Source organism: Neodiprion fabricii, chromosome 6 (genome assembly GCF_021155785.1).
Source record: "Neodiprion fabricii isolate iyNeoFabr1 chromosome 6, iyNeoFabr1.1, whole genome shotgun sequence".
In the NCBI taxonomy this organism is placed as follows: Eukaryota; Metazoa; Arthropoda; class Insecta; order Hymenoptera; family Diprionidae; genus Neodiprion; species Neodiprion fabricii.
Genome location: NC_060244.1, coordinates 23,010,372 through 23,028,675, shown reverse-complemented (window position 1 = coordinate 23,028,675; position 18,304 = coordinate 23,010,372). Strand labels below are relative to the sequence as shown.

The 18,304-nt window shown below is 44.1% G+C and overlaps 3 protein-coding genes and 1 long non-coding RNA gene across 4 annotated transcripts; 1 reads left to right on the top strand and 3 right to left on the bottom strand.

The window, feature by feature from the left end:
- Nucleotides 1-260: 260 nt before the first annotated feature.
- Nucleotides 261-8,389, bottom strand: LOC124185660. The gene is made up of 3 exons (XR_006871430.1): nt 8,251-8,389; nt 6,056-6,057; nt 261-273 (listed from the first exon to the last, which is right to left on the bottom strand). It is a non-coding gene; the product is annotated as an uncharacterized LOC124185660 (long non-coding RNA).
- On the top strand, nt 1,511-7,887 carry LOC124185657. The gene is made up of 3 exons (XM_046576622.1): nt 1,511-1,706; nt 5,966-7,116; nt 7,568-7,887. The coding sequence occupies exons 2-3, from the start codon at nt 5,967-5,969 to the stop codon at nt 7,726-7,728; spliced, it is 1,311 nt and encodes a 436-aa protein (XP_046432578.1). The 5' UTR covers nt 1,511-1,706; nt 5,966; the 3' UTR covers nt 7,729-7,887.
- Nucleotides 8,390-9,514: 1,125 nt separating the features above from the next.
- On the bottom strand, nt 9,515-10,397 carry LOC124185659. The gene is made up of 2 exons (XM_046576625.1): nt 9,971-10,397; nt 9,515-9,868 (listed from the first exon to the last, which is right to left on the bottom strand). Exons 1-2 carry the CDS (start codon nt 10,220-10,222, stop codon nt 9,641-9,643), a joined length of 480 nt encoding a protein of 159 aa, XP_046432581.1. The 5' UTR covers nt 10,223-10,397; the 3' UTR covers nt 9,515-9,640.
- Nucleotides 10,398-12,618: 2,221 nt separating this feature from the next.
- On the bottom strand, nt 12,619-15,693 carry LOC124185658 (probable isocitrate dehydrogenase [NAD] subunit alpha, mitochondrial). The gene is made up of 6 exons (XM_046576623.1): nt 15,533-15,693; nt 15,173-15,298; nt 14,632-14,804; nt 14,029-14,263; nt 13,679-13,957; nt 12,619-13,507 (listed from the first exon to the last, which is right to left on the bottom strand). Exons 1-6 carry the CDS (start codon nt 15,557-15,559, stop codon nt 13,271-13,273), a joined length of 1,077 nt encoding a protein of 358 aa, XP_046432579.1. The 5' UTR covers nt 15,560-15,693; the 3' UTR covers nt 12,619-13,270.
- Between the last annotated feature and the right edge of the window lie 2,611 nt (nt 15,694-18,304).

The following is an 18,304-nucleotide window of genomic DNA, read 5'->3' as shown; positions in this document are numbered from 1 at the left end:
AAGGGGTTGGGTCGAGAGCCGACAGATTGCGAGAGGGACAAATAAGAGTGTATCCACTCCAAAGTGGTGACGCGAATTTCGGGTAAATTGTTTTCAAGTCCTTTGTCTCCGGCGGATCTCGCCGCACAGATTCGCCCTCTTTTACCCCCCTCTCCTTCCCCCTCGTCGCTCCCATTTGACGCGTGATACCACCTACCCTCGACCAGCTGGATACGTACTCCGGTGAGCATCCGTCAGATTCGGATTTCGATCCCTTTAAATATGCTCTTCCGACTCCCGTCGACGCGGCGAAGCACGCCGAATTGGCATTTTTTATTAATACTTGCGCATACCTTTCACACTGTCCACATGAAATTCGATTCATCGTCAGTCATTAACGCGGCTTCCCGCAACGTCCCGTAAAACTCGCGTATTTGTAGGTACTTGTCTAACTACGGGAGAATCGATTAGTAACGATAATCAAGACCGCTGCCTGATAGAAATTAATCACAAAATTTCTCAAGACGATACATCACAGAGTGGATAGATCGTTCCGCGAACAAATCCACTCCCTTGTTCGAAAATTACTTTAACATTAAAATGCTGATTACAATTGAATATAACATTAAAAGTGACGACGGAAGATATTGCAATAATAATATCGCCCACCCAGCCGCGTTAGGAATCGCGATTCGGGGGCGAATACTGAACATCTCTGAATTGTGAGTCCCGTAGCGCGTCCATCTTCTCGGGGTTCTGACGAAGTGACAGATACAAATGAGTGGGGGTAATAATCGGGATGGGAACAGGCCGGACGAGTTGAAAAATATTTGGGTCGAAGACAGACCGCGGATCAGAAACGTTCGCGGAGTTTCCCCCGTCTCCGGGTGAAATTTAATACCCTGCACCTCGATCCGTTCTCCGGAAGAGTGCATGTCGATGCGAATGAGGCGAGGGGGCGGAGGCGGAGCGCGAGGCGTGTGTGCGACATGCGAGCGCACATCGTACAATATGTGTGTACGTGATAAATACGGGGGCAGATGAGCCGAGAGTGCGGGGGTGTTCCCTGCCGTATAGGTGTATCTCTTTTCTACTTTTTCATCCCCTTCCCACAGCGGACTCGTCACCCCACCGCCGTGCCGACGAGGATCCGAAGCTGCAGGGTTGCTTTTAGCGCGCCGCGCCTTTGCTCGTCTCCGCAGCGTGGCATTCAACAGGGCCCCGCGCGACGCTCGGCGTCGGGGCTGACGGGGGGTGGGAAGCGGAGGCGTCGAAGGGGGGGGGGGGGGGGGCGACGGGGACGGGCAAATGATGCGCAGATTGGCCGGATCATCTCAAAAACCACCCCTAGTAGTCGGGGGTGGAATTCACCCCTCTCGAGGCCGTCAACGCCGCCGCTGCTACCACCACCGCCTCCCTCCCCCTCGAACCTCGACCACCACCACCGTCGCCGCCGCCACCACCACCACCAATCCGACGACTACGACTTCTCGATTATTATCTCATTTGGCGGTCCGAGGTTTGCGCGCCCCCGACGACTGCAGTGACAACAACCGTCTCTGATCAGACCGCACGCACTCTACACCCGTCAACCGTCCTCGGTCGAGCCTTTAACCCTCCGTTCATCGGCGTTACGGTTTCCGACGCTCTTGCCGGTCTCGTTCTTTCTGTTCCGATAAGTTCTCGTATTGTTAATCGTTCCGGTCTATCGTAACAAGATTAACCAGGTAAGTTACACGCTCTTTTTCATACTCACGATTATCTATCTAGAACCAAACGATTTTTTGGCAAATTCTGTTTGCGAGTAGTTCGATGATTGTACGACACCGCAGTTTAACCGGTTCCTTGTACCATCTGCATGTTTCACCTCTTCGGTTTGCTCCTAGTACTGCTATCGTCACGGAAAACTATGAATTTTGTTTACGTTTCGTTTTCAAGTCTGGATGATCGGTAAACTGATTCGTTGTGCGAGTCCGCGACACTTTTTGGCGACAATATTTTTATACGAATTTCTGCCCTGTGTATAAAACTGACGTAGTTTTATCACTGTAACAAACAACTTGGCACGTGTGTTCCAACGCGCGTCATAACTTCTACATACACAGTCGTGTTGAACTCTGCAGAAACTCGAAACTTTCTTATACCGCGATCTTGTGTGTTGCACGAGTTACCGAGAATTTACACTTGGCACGCGGCAAAGCGTTATTGCACTACTTTCGCATTTCGCGCTCCGAGAAGGTTGCAACGATTTCGTGTAACTGTAACAAGTAGGCCCCAAGATTTGACTTAACCAAAACTCGAATTGACAAAGCTGCGCTAAATTGGCACCTCGAAACAATTGTAGCATCCGCTTCTGATCGAGGTATAACGAGTTACAGGGATGCAGGTTTCACCTTTATTTTTTCTATTCTAAATAGTTTCTGTACCAACCCGTTGACTTGGTGATTATTTGCGTTACTAATTACTCAATGATCCTAATTATTTGTGGATGCATTTCACAACACGCATGTTTGTGTAACCATTTTGATTAACGTGATGCTTTTGTTTGTAATTATTTGTTCAACCGAGTACATAAAACCTACGAAATTATACTCTCCAAATGTGAATCGGTTACAAGTATACCGCTGGAGAAAATCGGTGTATATAGACTGGAAATCGGTGAAATATCAGTGAAAGGTCACTGAATCGTCAGTGTATAATTGTATATGCACTGATTTTTTCAGCGATATACTTTGTAACTGATCCTGTGAATCTTCACTGATTCAAATTCAGATAGTAGTTTATTGGACGCGAATAGTTGACGAACCTCGCCAGCAGTGACAAATAGTAGGAGAGCCTCTGTGGTAATCGAACTGTACTTTGAAGTAACCTTTGACCTCCCCCGGGTACATGACAGACGGTACCGAAACGGGTAGAGATACAAGGTATCGGAAATTTGATGAAGGTTATCAGTTTCCTTAACTGGTAATATAATAATTTCTCAGCTATTTTTACCCCCCTCCCCCCAAAAAGTTTGAAATTCAATATCCGAGTCTACGAAGGGTGTATCGGGTGATGTTAAATTAGCGTATCGAGTACAGGCGAGTTGTTATAGATAATCCGTGTCGAAATTCCGATAATCTATCTCACAAGATTACAGTTACAGCTTGTAAGAAAATTATTCAGCCACCGCAGCCTGAAATACGTATGCATACGTACGGTACAAGTTACGTTACACTGCGGTGTACATAAATATTTGAAATTCACTCGTATTTTCCACCGTATTTTCCCAACGCTCATGCAAATTTCGTCGCGACAGAAATTGAAACAATCCGCCAATTAGAATCGTCAGTGTGACGAGATTATGCAGATTTCAAGCGAGAATACGCGGGGGTTGACGGGGCGGGGGTGGTTCAGGGGAGGAGGAGGGGCAAAAAGGGGCGGCCAACTGTAGGAGGAAGAGAGGCAGCCAGCTTAATACGCTCGACGTTCACTTAATTCAATCTCGGAGTTGTCTTATGAATCGTAAAGCGCTACGCGCCGTGCTACTGAAACTCTACCTCTAGTTTGAGTTTCACGAATTATTGATGATAATAATAATACTAATAATAATAATGAAAGTAACAATGATAATAACGACAACAGGAGAATAACGGGAACGGCAATAACTGTACAAATATTAATAACGATAAAAGAAATAAAGGTAATTCTAACCATAACCAAAACAGTACACTAGTAATAGTAATGATAGTAATAATAATAATAACAATAGCAACGATAACGATAATTCAACCTACCTCTGGTCGGAAGCTTGACTTTGCCCATTACCACGTATAGTGTATTATTTTACCGGGTGCCAATTAATTTGTCCGCGAGCGTAGATCACTTAACACGAGGTATGTAACCTGGATGTAATAATTGTACGCAAGAATTCTTGGGAAATGTTGTAGTTTTTGGATTGCCTGTTGTTTTCTCAGACTTTTTACGACCATCGATACTGACCATTGAAGTTATTCACAATATATGTGGAAATTTTTCAACGTTTTGAAAACTTTTCAGGACTCGAATTGATCTTATTGACAGAATCGGATCTAGGACGGCACTTTCTGTCACGCAACTAAAATTCGAGGCTTGGGAGATAACGAATCGTATGTAATATCAATGACGAATGACAGATACAATGTCCTCCACTTCAACTCGACGTAAGATGTAGTCGCCGCGTTGTATCCTGTCCGAATAAATACGAGCGTCGGAAGATCCTGCCGGAAAAGTCGTATAAACTTGAGTCGTAACAACGTCCGTGCGGTGTAACGGGCGAACTCACACCGTTGACTTTGACACGCATAGCAGCTTGACGTAGCTGCTTACAGCTAGGAGTCGGAATAAGTAATATCACCGCTGAGGCAGGAGCGTATTTATCACAATGGGGGTAAAACTGACAGCGGTCCATTTCCTCTTCGCCTGTCCCTCCGTCCGTCCGTCCGTCCGAAACGAGTAGAGCCGGCGTCCGAGTTGTCTGTCTGGGTGAACGTAATATCTCGTCACAAAACAACATGGCCGCCGTTTGTTTCGGAAACAATGGACCGAAACAATACCCAGTCCTCCTCGACGTTCCTATATATACCTTATACCACACCGGAATACCTCCCCGATGTAGCTTTTTCCCCGCGAAGAAGCGCGAGATCCGTCCGTTGCACCGACTCGTTCTCTCGTTGCATTTTCATCACCGGGGTATATTGGCACACGGCGAAGGGGAGCTTGCGACAGCCGGAGCACGTCGAAGGGAGTGAAACGACGAAGACGCGGGGAAACAAATTAAGTAACCGATGAACGAACGAGGCGACGAGTTAAGTCGTGTTTAAGTCGACGAAAATGATTCTTCTCAAAATCCATACTGCAGCATGCTGGAATTTTCTACCCTGGCTGTAAAAATGAATTCATACGTATGTGTGTAAGGATACTCAGGGTACGATAACGCTGATAAAACTTGGACAATAAGCCAAGGTAGGAAATGCAATTCTGAATAGAGTTTACGCGGCTGCTTCTCTTCTTAATGAAATGTAAATATCGGCGTTGATATCAATTAATTACTTCGGGGATAACGGCTCTAATAGCTTACACAGCCGTGTATTTGTTGATGCGCGGTATGGCTGGTTGATGGTGTACAGCCGCACGTCAGACTCTGGCTTGGTCGAATGGCGGATGTAAGAATGACGGACGTTGTTTTATTGGGGCTGAATAATCAAGGCTCCTATGCAGGCGAAGTTGGAACAGCGTATAATGCACTTGACAGAAATTAGTAATCCTTAATGGATCCGATGGCGTTAACCCTCTTCAGATTTCCCCACCCCCGTCAGCCCCCTCTGTCCTTCCTGCACCCCGATCGCGGCTCCGTCTTCGTTGGTCTTAGACGCTCCGGCATATTCAATTAATTTCACGAGACAATAGTGCTTTAGTCCAATATTAGGTGCGTATACTGGCTGGTACATACCTACTCCTTGTTATACCGTCTTTGTCTCGAGAACAAGGGTGAAGACGGGATCGTATCACTGCGATTCCCTTGAATTTCTGACTCTCCCCGTCAATTATAATCTGCAGGCTCAAGATTCATCTTCGGCGGTATTTGTTCGTAATTATTCTTTCCTTGCCTCTTGAAACTTCGTCACTCGGTACAAGCGTGAGCACTAAAAAAGGATCCTCTCTTCGGTCCTTGTACAATCCCTCCGTTGCCTCTGCGAACATCGTCGTGTTTATTCCAAGTTTGTATCTGCTACCTTAGATTCAGAATTTACCCGTAATTAAAAGTCCGCGAAGACACAACGCGAAGCTCTAGAATTAGGTAGAGATTCGGATCAACGGATTCCATCGAAGTTGCCGTTGGGCGGAAATCGCAATCGGCACGGATCTTGAACGCGTCCAATTATATGATTCGTGAAGTTTTCGAGAAGTTTTCGGGAGATCGATTTCAGGTTCTCACCACGCTGTAATAATTGACGATCCTTTGCAGAATGTCGATGACGACGGGAGATCCCTCGACTCTGAAAACGCCACCGACGCTCTCGGGTGGCGACCTGGTGTCTCGATTGCTGGCGGCGACTCCTCCTTACCTCTACAACGTGCCCTTGACTCCGCACAGTTTTTTCTTCAGCGAGATGCTGCGATCGTTCGTCCAGGCAAAGGCCGAGGCGTCTTCGGTGGGAAGCGGACCTCCACCCCCGCCACGACGCCGAAAGCGTTCGTGGAGAGACGCCCGAGACGGTAGAGACAGACCGTTGGAACTGACGACGAAGGAACGCCCCCACGAGAAGTACTTCGGCTTGGACGGCCATTTGGAGCACAAAGGCAAACACTTGACTATTCAGCACCCGAGTTTAGGCTTTGAAAATAAGACGACCACTTTCGGCGAGGGTGGCGCGAAAATTCCGGAGGATCACCCGCAGGGTAAGCAGGACTTCTGCAGGCACAAAAATTACTTCGACGAGCGACAATCCTTCGGTTCGAATCATCTGGCGAGCTCCCAGAGCCCAGAGACGTGTTTCCCCGTCGAGCAGAAGGTAAAACCGGAAGAGCTTCCCGGCGGCGATCAAAAGCTTCAATTCAACGAGCGCAACTCAGTCGAAAATCCGGCCAAGTCATCGGGTGAGACCGGCTTCGCCTCCGACCATCCAAAGAACAAGCTTGAATTCTCACCGAGAAACTTCCCCTCGAGTCTCGCGGCGCGTTCCGAGGCTCTGGCCAACCCCCAGAACTTCGGTCTCGCCTCCGACGCCCCGAATCCCGACTTCCTTCCGGCCCCGATGTGGTACCCGCCGTATCCGATGCCCCAGTCGTACCCCGGGATAGACCCGCTTCATTTCTTCATCGACCTCCGCGTATCCGGTCACATTTGGGACCGCAAACTGCAGGCGGAGAGGCAGCCGTCTTTCAAGAGCAAGCACACCTCCGCCTTCAACGTTCCCCAGTCGAAGGAGTACAACCGGCCGTTGAATCTCACCCGGGACGAGGCGTCGAGCTCAAGGACGAAGGACGAAAACTCCAAGGGGACTCATTACATTTTGAAGAACTTGACCAAGACTTACAAGGGTATTCGCGGCGCTGACAAGACCTTGGAAACCTCGAGGATCCTCAAATCTGGGGAAGAAATTGTTACCGGCGAAGGTGAGTCGAATTTAGGTAAGGTAATTAGTGTCGTGCCAGTTATTGACGACACGTTTCGACCCTGTTATTGAACCTTTTATTTTCCAAAATTATAGATCGACGGCACAAATTGTGAATTTCTCGATCAATGAAACCAATTGCTAGAGGGTTGAATACTTTAAATTTATTTTTCCGTAATTTTAGAACTAAGGATCAAACAGATACAACCAAAAAAGGTCAATAACTAGTACACCTACCTTAGGAGCTGCGTTGTACCTTGATAAGGAATGCATTGCCATGTATCAAGCTGCAACCTCGCGCACCCTTACATTTCGTGTCCAAATTTCAAGAGAATTGTTTCTTCGATTACGAAATGGAAAGTGGGGTGAACTAAATACTTTTCGAAACTTTCGCCTCACTTATTTTGTGTCGTGCGTAACACGGAGCGGGTGTTGTGTTCTCATTTTTACAGCCAGCGGAAGACCCAGAAGCGCGGACGCCAGTCAGTCGGAGAACAAAAACGACGACAAGAAGGATATTCGAGCTCTTATCGGCCTGGAGCTTGTCGTAGACTACGTCAAGGATCCGAAGGATGCAGCGGGGGGTAAAAATTCACCTGAAATTTCCGAGTGAGCTAGTAGCTGCAGTCTATAATGAAAAGAAACTTGAGCTAAAATCAAGCGCTGAAATATTTTGGCGAATTATAATATCAGTATTCGTAACTTTTACCTGTACCATACCTATAATATAGCGATGTAACACCGAAATCGTATAAAGTCGTATTTACATTAAGCTCCGGCTTCTTTCTCAAGCAGAATTAATGCTCCATGTTTCCTTTGTTTTCCATTTTCCGTTTTTTAAAGCCGCTCACGACTCGACTTCCAGTTAAAATGAAATGCTTATCCCGCGTAATCTCCGCGGAGTTCCCGCCTGCATGGTCTTTGAACGCTTTACCAAATTCTACTAGAATATTTATTTTACGCCGCACATAGTGCAGACCAGACGACGGGGCTCTACGATTACGTAGTACGAGCTTTACACTGTACGAAATCACCTATACTAGGACAATATTATGTAATGGCAACGAGTGCCAGAGGTGTACGGAATGTGTGTAGTTTAAAACCTGCAGAATTATAGTGCAGGCTAAGCGTTAACTCGATATTTAAGGCTTTGTAAGCAGCTGTAGCTAAAAAAAAAAGCATAAATCTAGCGACATTCTTCCGAATTCTAATGTATGTGATATTATCTCTGTACATAACAACTATCCTTTATAATATAACCCCATAAAGACATGTATCTATATTATATATAAATATAAATATGTATACACAAATCTGATGATACGTATCTTTACATGTACGGCGTATTTGTGCTGCAGCACGCACCAAATTTCAGCGTGTGAATAATATAGACACACACACATATATATCTATATATATTATATATTATATATTATATATTATATATATATGTGTATATAAACTAATGAAATCACAACGAGCTCATGTCTCATTCGCGCAGAAATGTTTTCTCTTCAAATTTCAGTCGTATTATATATATTTTTTTTATTTTTCTATCACGTTTCGTTTCTTTACGATTAATTTAATCAGGAAATTGCGTGCACCGAAAGCTTGCAGCGCTTACGGTTCGCGTTGAAATCTCGTCGAGTACCTTACTTGATGCGGGTGTGATCAATTGATTCCTTGTACTCTGTGAGCTCTGCACAGGACACTCGGAGATGAGTGTCCGTCCAACACGTTGTTGTGCCACGAGGTGGGCGTGATACGTACACCATATATCGTACATACCCCTGTACTTTTCAGTCTGACGACGAAAGTTACGTACATAGATACCTATACAGTGTGTGTAGTCATATATACCTATGTAATATAGGTACGAAATAAAACACTCGCTTCGTCACTTCATCATGACTCGATCCTCCCGCGAAGCTCTTCATTTTTCAATGTGCCTCGTTATATTTTAAGAGCCCTTAGCGCCGCAGTGGCGTGTATATGTATGTGTGTATAGGTATGTATAGTAGAGATCCCCGGAGAAATGTCACAGTCGGCCCTCTTCGCCTATTATTTGGCTAATCGTCTTTTATTACGCGGGCACATCTCCGGCTCGCCACTCTTATTACCGACTCTGTTCATCGTTGACGTTGCCGTTGCCTTCGTCGTGCTCCTTATTATTGCTCGCCGACACTCCTCGTCATCGTTCGAATCTTTCTTCATTTTTGCGTACGCGTTGCACTGCGCCGCTCTCGACATTTTCTCACACCCCTCGACCCTTTTTTTTTTTTATTCTCGTATAGAATGAAAAACCGTCCCGTTACTCTACCCTCGGCAAAACAGAAGGTGTACTCGTTACACCCTCTTCTTGGTTGAAAAAAACTTAGACATTTACGATTTATGCGACTAATCATATTAGGATTTATTATAAACGTAAAACAACAGCTTAAATCTTTTCAGGAGCAACGGACAGGCGGATATTTTTAAAGTAAAATATGTGAGTACAAGGCAATCGTTTTGCCTGTACCGGGAAATTACACAGCATCGTTGTTAGTTATTATTCTCAACTCCAGTATCACTTCGCCTTTACGATCCTCGGTGGACACCTGAGACCATTTCGCGTTTTCTCTCGGATCAACGAGGATTCCTTTGAATCTGGGTCGTTCCTCGGGTACTTCGATCAGATTGTAATAAGCGTGGGGGCGGTCCATATCTTCCTTAATTTTCACGTACTTTTGTTCCGGAATTCCGTACGGGCGTACCTTAAAAGATTAGCCAAAACTCGTACAGACACAGTTGCAAAAATGACATCAGTGACGTGTTTATATTATATACAATACCGATGTAGAATTATTAATTCTTACCGGATTGATCCGTTTGAAAATCGGAAAACCAGCCTCTCTGTGATAATTGTTATAGTTACTCGACGTGTCTCCGGTTGAAAAACTGAGGTCCAAATCACGGGAGGATTGTTCAAGATCGTTGAAATTTTCGTACCCAGTAACATCACCCTTGGTCGATTCGTCGAGATAAAATACGCGCGCGTTCGCAACGCTGTGTCCCAGAAGATACGGCAAAACAACGATTATTGGTACAATCATTTCTGCTCGAGTCATCCGTCGTTCGTGGGAGCTGGTAAACTGGCAGTATAAACGCGGAGTGGAGAATAGAGCCGTTAAGAGAAGGCGCAAAAGATGTAAATTATCAGCTCCGTCACAGATGGCTGACAACAGCTTATAATCTACTGTATAAGGCGATTTGCGTCTGCCGTCGTTCGTTAATTGAATCTTGGCAATGGCTGTTTGGATTCTATACAGACGCGAGTAAATATCATCGTAGCTGACTGGAAATTCGACCGAGCTTTCACAGATCTCGAATCGCTGCAGGGATTACTTTCATTGTTTTCGGCAATCAATTCCTGCCGTAGGTACTCGATGATCCTCGAGCCGTTATTTATTTTCACCGGTGTGCAAAGAAGGATTGCAGTGCAGTTTGGATTTCGTGCGAACCACAGCAGTCGGGGAAAAGCGCAGAGCCACGTATAGGTATCTGTGCAAAAAGTTCAAATCCGTTGACCGCAAGAATACGATGTCAATGTTGAACATCTCGCGTCCATATAGCTGGTGCTCGGTTATAAGTGCTGAATAATGCATGAAATTTATCCGAGAATCAATTCCGCCCTCGTCACCAACGGCGTTGTCGGAAGGCGAGAGCGGGCATAAATCTAAATAATTTCTGCAGCCATCCTATTTTTATTATTCCTAGGAGGGAGCGTTGAATATGCATGCAACGTCATCAACACTTCTCTCCGCACTGCAAGTGTGCCACCTTATATCCTTCGTACACGCTCAAGTGCCTCGCGGCGACGCCGAAAGCTCGTGCTTTTTACCCTGGTTAGCTTACTCAAATCACTCCTCATTTTCATACGACGACGCGATCGGTGACGGGAAATTATTATCGGTGCAAGGTGCGTGATCGATCCCGTTACAACTCTGGCGAGACGTTGTCGTAGATCTTTTACGGTGTGCTGGAGAAGGAAGTGGAGGAGGAGGAGGAGGAGGAGGACTGGGACGAGGGAAAGGCGATACGGCGAGGGGTGGGTTGGGATTTAGGGGATGAGACACGTGGATCTGGGGGGAGCGGGAATTAATCACCCGAAAAATCCAATATTTAAAATTTATAAGGAACGAGTCATAATTCACCGCGGACTCCTGATAAATCTTGAAGGAATTAACGAGCCCGCGAGACGACGACACGCGTCTCCGTCTTTTCCGCCTCGTCCTAACGCGGCGGGCACAGACGGTCCACCCCCTCATCCTCATCCTCATCCTCATCCACCGCTACGGGGGGTATGAAATATAGCCGGGAACTTTTCTCATACCAGTAAAGGATGCTGGCGGGGAGTTTTCCTTCGGAGGATACGACGCTACTGCCGTCTTTCGCGAATTGGATAGGCTGAAGAGGAGAAGGGGGAGGAGGAAGCGAAGGGAGAGAGGGAGAGGAAACCAGCTGTACACATTTTGAAAGATAAGATATGTGTATGTGGTTGGGGGGAAAGCAGCCGAACATCGGCGACGAAGGTGCGAAGTGGCTGGAGGAGTGCGAAGCGAGATTCAGCCTCGAGTCAAGGGTAATCGACTCGCTGTATTTTGCTTATAGTACTATTCGCAAAGTGAACTCGTTTCACGTCGACAACGCGAGAACATATATATTAACATTGTTTAACCCTTCGACGTGCGCAGGTATTCACGGTTGTTTTAAAATTCTTTTAAGTACCTCTAACGTTCAGAGTAGATTTTGGTTTTTATCAAGGTAGCATTCAGAACCTTGTTTCAAAAATTCTGTGTTTTTCACATATACAAACTTTTACTTTTTCCAAACCGAGGCGATTTTAAAATCGGCGTGTTTGTACATAATTTATACATGCAACATGTAAGGGAAGACCGATGATTTGGTCATTTTTTAAAATCTGCGTTGGTATCACGTTTCTTTGTGAAATAAATTCTTAATTTCAGATGTACGAAGGCGTGAAACACGGTTCGTTTCAGTTTCTACAGCTATTTTACTCCGAGGATCTTTTAGGGGATAAAGGGGATTCAAAGTTTCATACCGACTCCCGGCTTCGTGTTGCGGGGCAAAAATAGTTCTGGATATTGTTACCAGGATGGCGCCGTCTCTCGAGTTTATTGGCTGTGCTATCTTGTAGCGTAATTATAAACCACTGCACTGTGGCTTTGGAGATAATTTTGAATATACCGAAACAGTGCAAGTTCGAATTCGATCTTTGGGATTTTTTTTTATGCCGAAAAAAAGCAAGAACTAAACAGAAAAGTATTTCGTTGTAATAGAAAGTGTAAGAAAAAGTTTCGCAATTATCTCCTTGAAATACGAATGAGATAAAAAAAATAATACTTGTCGCGGATGTTTTGCTTCACTGCGCGTTTTGAACAGACTAATTTGATCGGTTTGAAAATTCGTTATTAGGATTTACTAGAAAATTTCATACACAAAATTACGGTCCTGTCTGTAGAACGTTTATTTATAATACTGCACAATATAGCTTATTAGAGCTTGTCTGTTGACACACGACGGTTACTTTATTACATAACATTATTTAATGTAAACGACATTCTTATATTACACGACTCGCTACTTTATACAGAAATTACTATGACTTAAAACGCCTCCGACTATGAACAATTTTCTAAAACTTAGAGATGTAAGAAAAACTCTGAACCGTTTATCCGATTTTTACCGCGGAAGATAATTTCGATTAGAGTCTACGCGTACAGTTTTTGGCAATATAAGCTTAAATGCGCCTTGAATTGATTTTCCTGTCGATAATTGGATTATATATCACCGGGCCAGACCTGTCTGGGCAATCGGCGTATGAGGCAGATTTCCTAGGCATTAAAATATCTCAGTCAGAAACACACGCTGTTAGAGACTGATTGTAAATAACACACTCGGATCAACCTGTTAAAATTGTACATCTGACGTTACAAGTTTCACTATTCACGATCCAATATACATTTGGGTGGTGCAGAATCTAAAGATTAGAAAATAAAAGAAACACCACTGCAGCCTTTCAAACTACCGTCGTCTCATCTTTACCGGTTCTACGAGAATTCAGTAGTACACTTTGGATTAGGCTAAGACTCCGTTTATTTTGCAGCGATAACTCTTTTGCAGATTGCATCTGTGTACTCGCTGCACTTGGCGGTGCCACCGAGATCGCCGGTTAGGTATTTAGCCTCTTTTATTGTGTCGTACGCCGCGTGTTCGATTATTCTCGCATGGTCATTCAGACCCATGTGTTTTAACATCATAACAGCAGACAAGAGGAGTGCTGTTGGATTTGCTTTGTCTTGTCCAGCTATGTCAGGTGCTGTACCATGCACCTGTATGAAAATAAAATAGAAAAATACCGATTACAGTAATAAGAATTTAAAGCAATGAGTTTCATTACTCGTATAAAAATTAGGTAATATTAATACGTCTTCGAAGAAAGTATTTGTTCAAGTATCACTTTCGAGCAATCTTTTAAAAAAAATTACAGTATTTCAACTGACCGATTCGAACAGAGCACCGTTCAGGCCAATGTTTCCACTGGGCGTCAGTCCAAGACCTCCGACAAGACCGGCGCACATATCGGAGAGAATGTCACCGTATAAGTTTGGCATTACAAGAACGTCGTATTGTTGTGGGTCTTGTACCATGGTCAGACACACAGTGTCCAGATATTTTTCTTCAAATTTAACAGAAGGAAATTTGCTTGCCGCCTCCCTGCAGCACTTTAGGAACAAACCGTCGGACATTCGCATAATGTTTGCTTTGTGCACCGCTGTCACCTGTAGTTAGAACAATGAAGCGTCAGCGAATAATATTACTTGCGTACACCGGATCTGTAACGAAAGAAGACCTTTTTTCTGTTGTTATCTTGAGCGTATTGGAAGGCGAATTCTGCTACTCTGCGGGATGCTTCCTCGGTGATGAGTTTGATGGATTGAACGACACCATCTACTATTTCGTGCTCAATACCAGAATACTCTCCCTCGGTGTTTTCTCTGATGGTTACTACATTCACGTCGTCGTACAGAGTCTTGTAACCCTCTAACGAACGACAGGGCCGTACATTAGCGTAAAGATTGAATTCCCTATCGAATGAGAAGAAGAAAAGAGTAAAATTTCGTTGCCGATTAGGCCCAAGGTACTTTCTGGCATTTAAAAGTTGTTACCAAGCAACTGAAAAAGGTTCTTACATCGCGTTTAAATGTCATAACAAATTATTGCAGGGTGATGTTTGACATTCAAAGTGAAACTATTTCCTTTCGCAGATTCTGCAGCCATGTAAAAACAGATTTGTCAGACATTGATATACGAAGTCTTAGCAAGTTCTGTATTACATAAGAGGTAAATTGTTCCGCCGATCTAGTCGGAGGTTTAAGCCTTTCAAGAGAAAATATCGACAGTGCGACGTCGAAGTATCCACGGTAATATTACAAAACACATTTTTTCGACTCACTTCCTGAGGGCGAGATTGAGAGAACGGTGACCCTTTCCGACGGGAGTCATAAGTGGTCCTTTAAGTCCAATTTGATTTCTATTTATCGAATCAATGGCAGCTTGCGGGATGCCGAACAGGCCGTCGGGTCCTCGAACAGGCGTCACGTCAACGGACTCCCATTCGATGGGAACCTGGATGCGAAGGAAAGACGTTATCACGTTGTTTACATTAGTCAAGATAAACTGTGGTGCGCTGTGAGATGACGTTATGTAACAGAAAAAAAAGTGGTGTGAATAAAAACGTTTTTCTTTAAAAACTGGCTGAGATTAGATCGGCAAAGCAGTGAAACATCGACGAGGGTCAAGTTCAGGCAGACATCGCACGATCTGAGAGACAAAGGCCTGTATAAGGGGACAAAATTTGAATCCTGAGCGGGTGGATTAAAATAAACCCGTTAAGGTCAGAGGTAGGACAATGGCACTCGGATGTAATATGATCCTGGGTATGAATAAAAAATGAGCGAGTGATAGGAGAGGGTTAATAATAGAACATATCGCACCTTGGCGGCGTCGAAGATCTTCTGCACGGCGGCGGAAATTTCGGGTCCGATGCCGTCGCCAGGAATGAGGGTACACTTCTTGACATCGCTGCTGTAGAATCTGGTCCTGCCAATCTTTGGAGATATCTGTCATTAAAAGACATACTCAGGTAAGCGATAACGACGCATCGGAGTCCCATTAGCGACGGGTACAACAGAGGTGGGTGTCAGAAGCCAGAGGCGGAGAAAAAGCTGTGCAGGCGAACGGATAACCAAGAAGCGTGGAAACAAGGGTAGAAAAAAGTGAGCGCTACGGAAATCGGGGTGGTAAAAATAAGCGGCGTTCAGGCGATGATTCAACTGTTAACACGGGCTACTCACAACTCTGCGTATCCACTGGGCTGCCATGACTTTAGTTTATTTTACGCTAAAAAATACACCGCTCCTCAGGAGGCGAAAATTATCTCACGTCGGACCGATGGCAGGGAGAAAAAAAGAAGGCCTGGCTCCGGGCTGCTATTGGCCGATATCTTGGCTCGCCGTCTGCTAGGCGCACCGGAGAATAGCGGACGACATTGGGAAGTGGCGCTGCCTGTCGAATAACAACGGAACCTCGTTTGAACGAACCACACGACTCGCACGAACCACCGACATCGCTCTACGTCAAAAATCATTATTATTACGCCGTTCAGCGTCCTTTGGGGACTTCCCGTTACGGTGTAAGTATTACGAATATTGCTACGTGTAATAATCACGCGACAGAAGCTCTGCGTGCTTCGAGTCCTTTCGTGGTTTTATGCATTTTGTAGTCCTTCCTTTCCCTTTTCGCGTTCTTTTGTTTTTTTCCATTCTTTTGTTGTTATTTTACTCCCTAATGTACGGCGGCCGGGGTATTACTTTTTTCTTCTTTCCTTCTGTTGGCGATTGTGTAACGAACGAAACTTTTCAGTTTTTCCGCAAATTTATAAATACAAGTACGCGGGTGATTTATCAACGGTAAAGTTGTGCTTGAAACATTAATACATTATACTCGCAGGGAGTTGGCATCTTTACATTTTCTTTTTTTTTCCACCACAAGAATCAATATAAAATTGGACTGCCGGTTTTTCACAGTAATTTCATATATTTCCAGCAGGTACCGTGTTATATTCCATAAAATGTTTTCTCTTCAGTATGTTGTTTTGAGATATTACATTCTGTAAAAATGATGTTATTGTTTCCAAGATTCGTTTATGACGGAATATTTTTTACGCAGGTATAACGTACAAATAAACAACGTGAACTCTGCCTTATTTATATGCCTCGTGACGAGTCTGCTTACTTCGAGTGCCTCAGGCTAATCTGTCAGATCTTTACACGAGTAGGTACATTTGTAGATTGTGTGAAACGTAAAAAATATTACATATCACAATCAATTTGAGAGACAATGTTACATGTATTCCGAAAGTTACTAAATTGGATTGTTCGTTTCTAAAGCAACGCGAGCCGAAAGCTCCGCACTTACACCGCAGGATTAACAGGCCATGAAAGCGAAAATTCTAGTTGAGGAAATTGTGACGTTAAATATTATAAGCACCCACGTAGTCCCAAACATCGTTATTATTTAGATTGATATTATCACGTCCGAGTTGAAACTCGCACCCATTCGCGACGGAAAATGCAGCCGAAGTGAATTCAATTGAACCGCCGCGAAGCTCGACACGTGGCATTCGAACTTTGACCTATTGATAAACTGTGAAAGATACAACGTGTACACGTATAATTCTTGGAAGCTGAATCTGAGGATCTCGTGGGCGTAAAACCGCCTGTAAGCTGATCAATAAAGCTGCAACGATCAATGCACACGTGAATTACTGTGCCGACCCTTCGCAGCTGAACAACCAATTTCGCGTAATTATATATTAAACAGAAACATGCGGGAGCAGCGCATATTTGCTGCAGGGAGAAGAAGGGCTCGTTTCGGGCGCCCTAATTGCGCAGTACGAAATTATAATTTCATAAATTTACAATTTCACTTTCATTCGAGAATATGAAAACGCGAGACGTTGCTGCTCTGCCAGTATCCACGAACAATAGAAACGTGTCTAATTTCAAATGTAAATCTCTTTGTAGACTGTATTTTCAGCTACAGTGCAAGTTCCCCGACGTCTGCCCGCCTGATTGTAGTATTGAATTCAAACAATTCCTTGCGCATATACCGTATTAACACGGTGGCGAGGTCCATTTCTATATCGATCAAACAGAGAGGCTCTGAACAATAGGTATGTACATACCACTAAATCACTTAGACATTTTTAAAAGAAACTCCGTGGCTCGTGTAACTGAAAACGTCCGGGTACGAACCATGACGCTTCATATCTGGGGCAATAACGATGTTTCATCCACGCGAGTCGAATTTTCATTACAAAGAGAGGAAGAAAAATACAATGGATATGTAACACGTCAATACTTCTCAAGCTCGCTTCGCACGTCTTATCGCCGTCGAGCGTTTATTAGATTCGTAATAACCGTTGGATCAAATACCCCCAACGCGTATTGTGCGTTTATGGAGCTTTGTTGGTTATCTCAACCACTTTTTTCGTAAATTCTTCTTTGGTATTTTTTTTTTTTTTTTCTACTACGCGTAATTTGATTCACGAAATTTATTTTCGGAAGATTGTTAACCTCGATTTAATTGTTTTGATGTGAATTGGAACTAAATTTTCAGCCGAGTCTACTGAATATCGGACAGCTTAAGAGATATTTAATTAAGAGTCGTATTAGTTGGCGAGAAACGTCTATTTTTTTTTTTGTGACTCCAAAACTATAAGAGCTACCACAGTGTACAGACTGTAGCTGCTACAAGTAAATTTAAAAAAAAATTAAATTTCGCTTAAAATACAATATGTATCCGCTAAGTAAACTAGATTTTCAATTGATAAAAGCTAGACACACTGTTCTGTAAATTTTTTTTTTTTCTGACACCTTATTACATGTATAGGACACTTTCTAATAGAGTCAACGAAATCCGTAGAGAAATAAAAAACAAAACGAGGCGCAGTAATCAAATTAGTCACAAATATAATATGTAAGAAAGAAGTTCATCCCATGTGAAACGGGTGGATGTTTGAAAATGTGGAAAAAAAAACAACCAGCGAAAGCTTTTCTCATTGT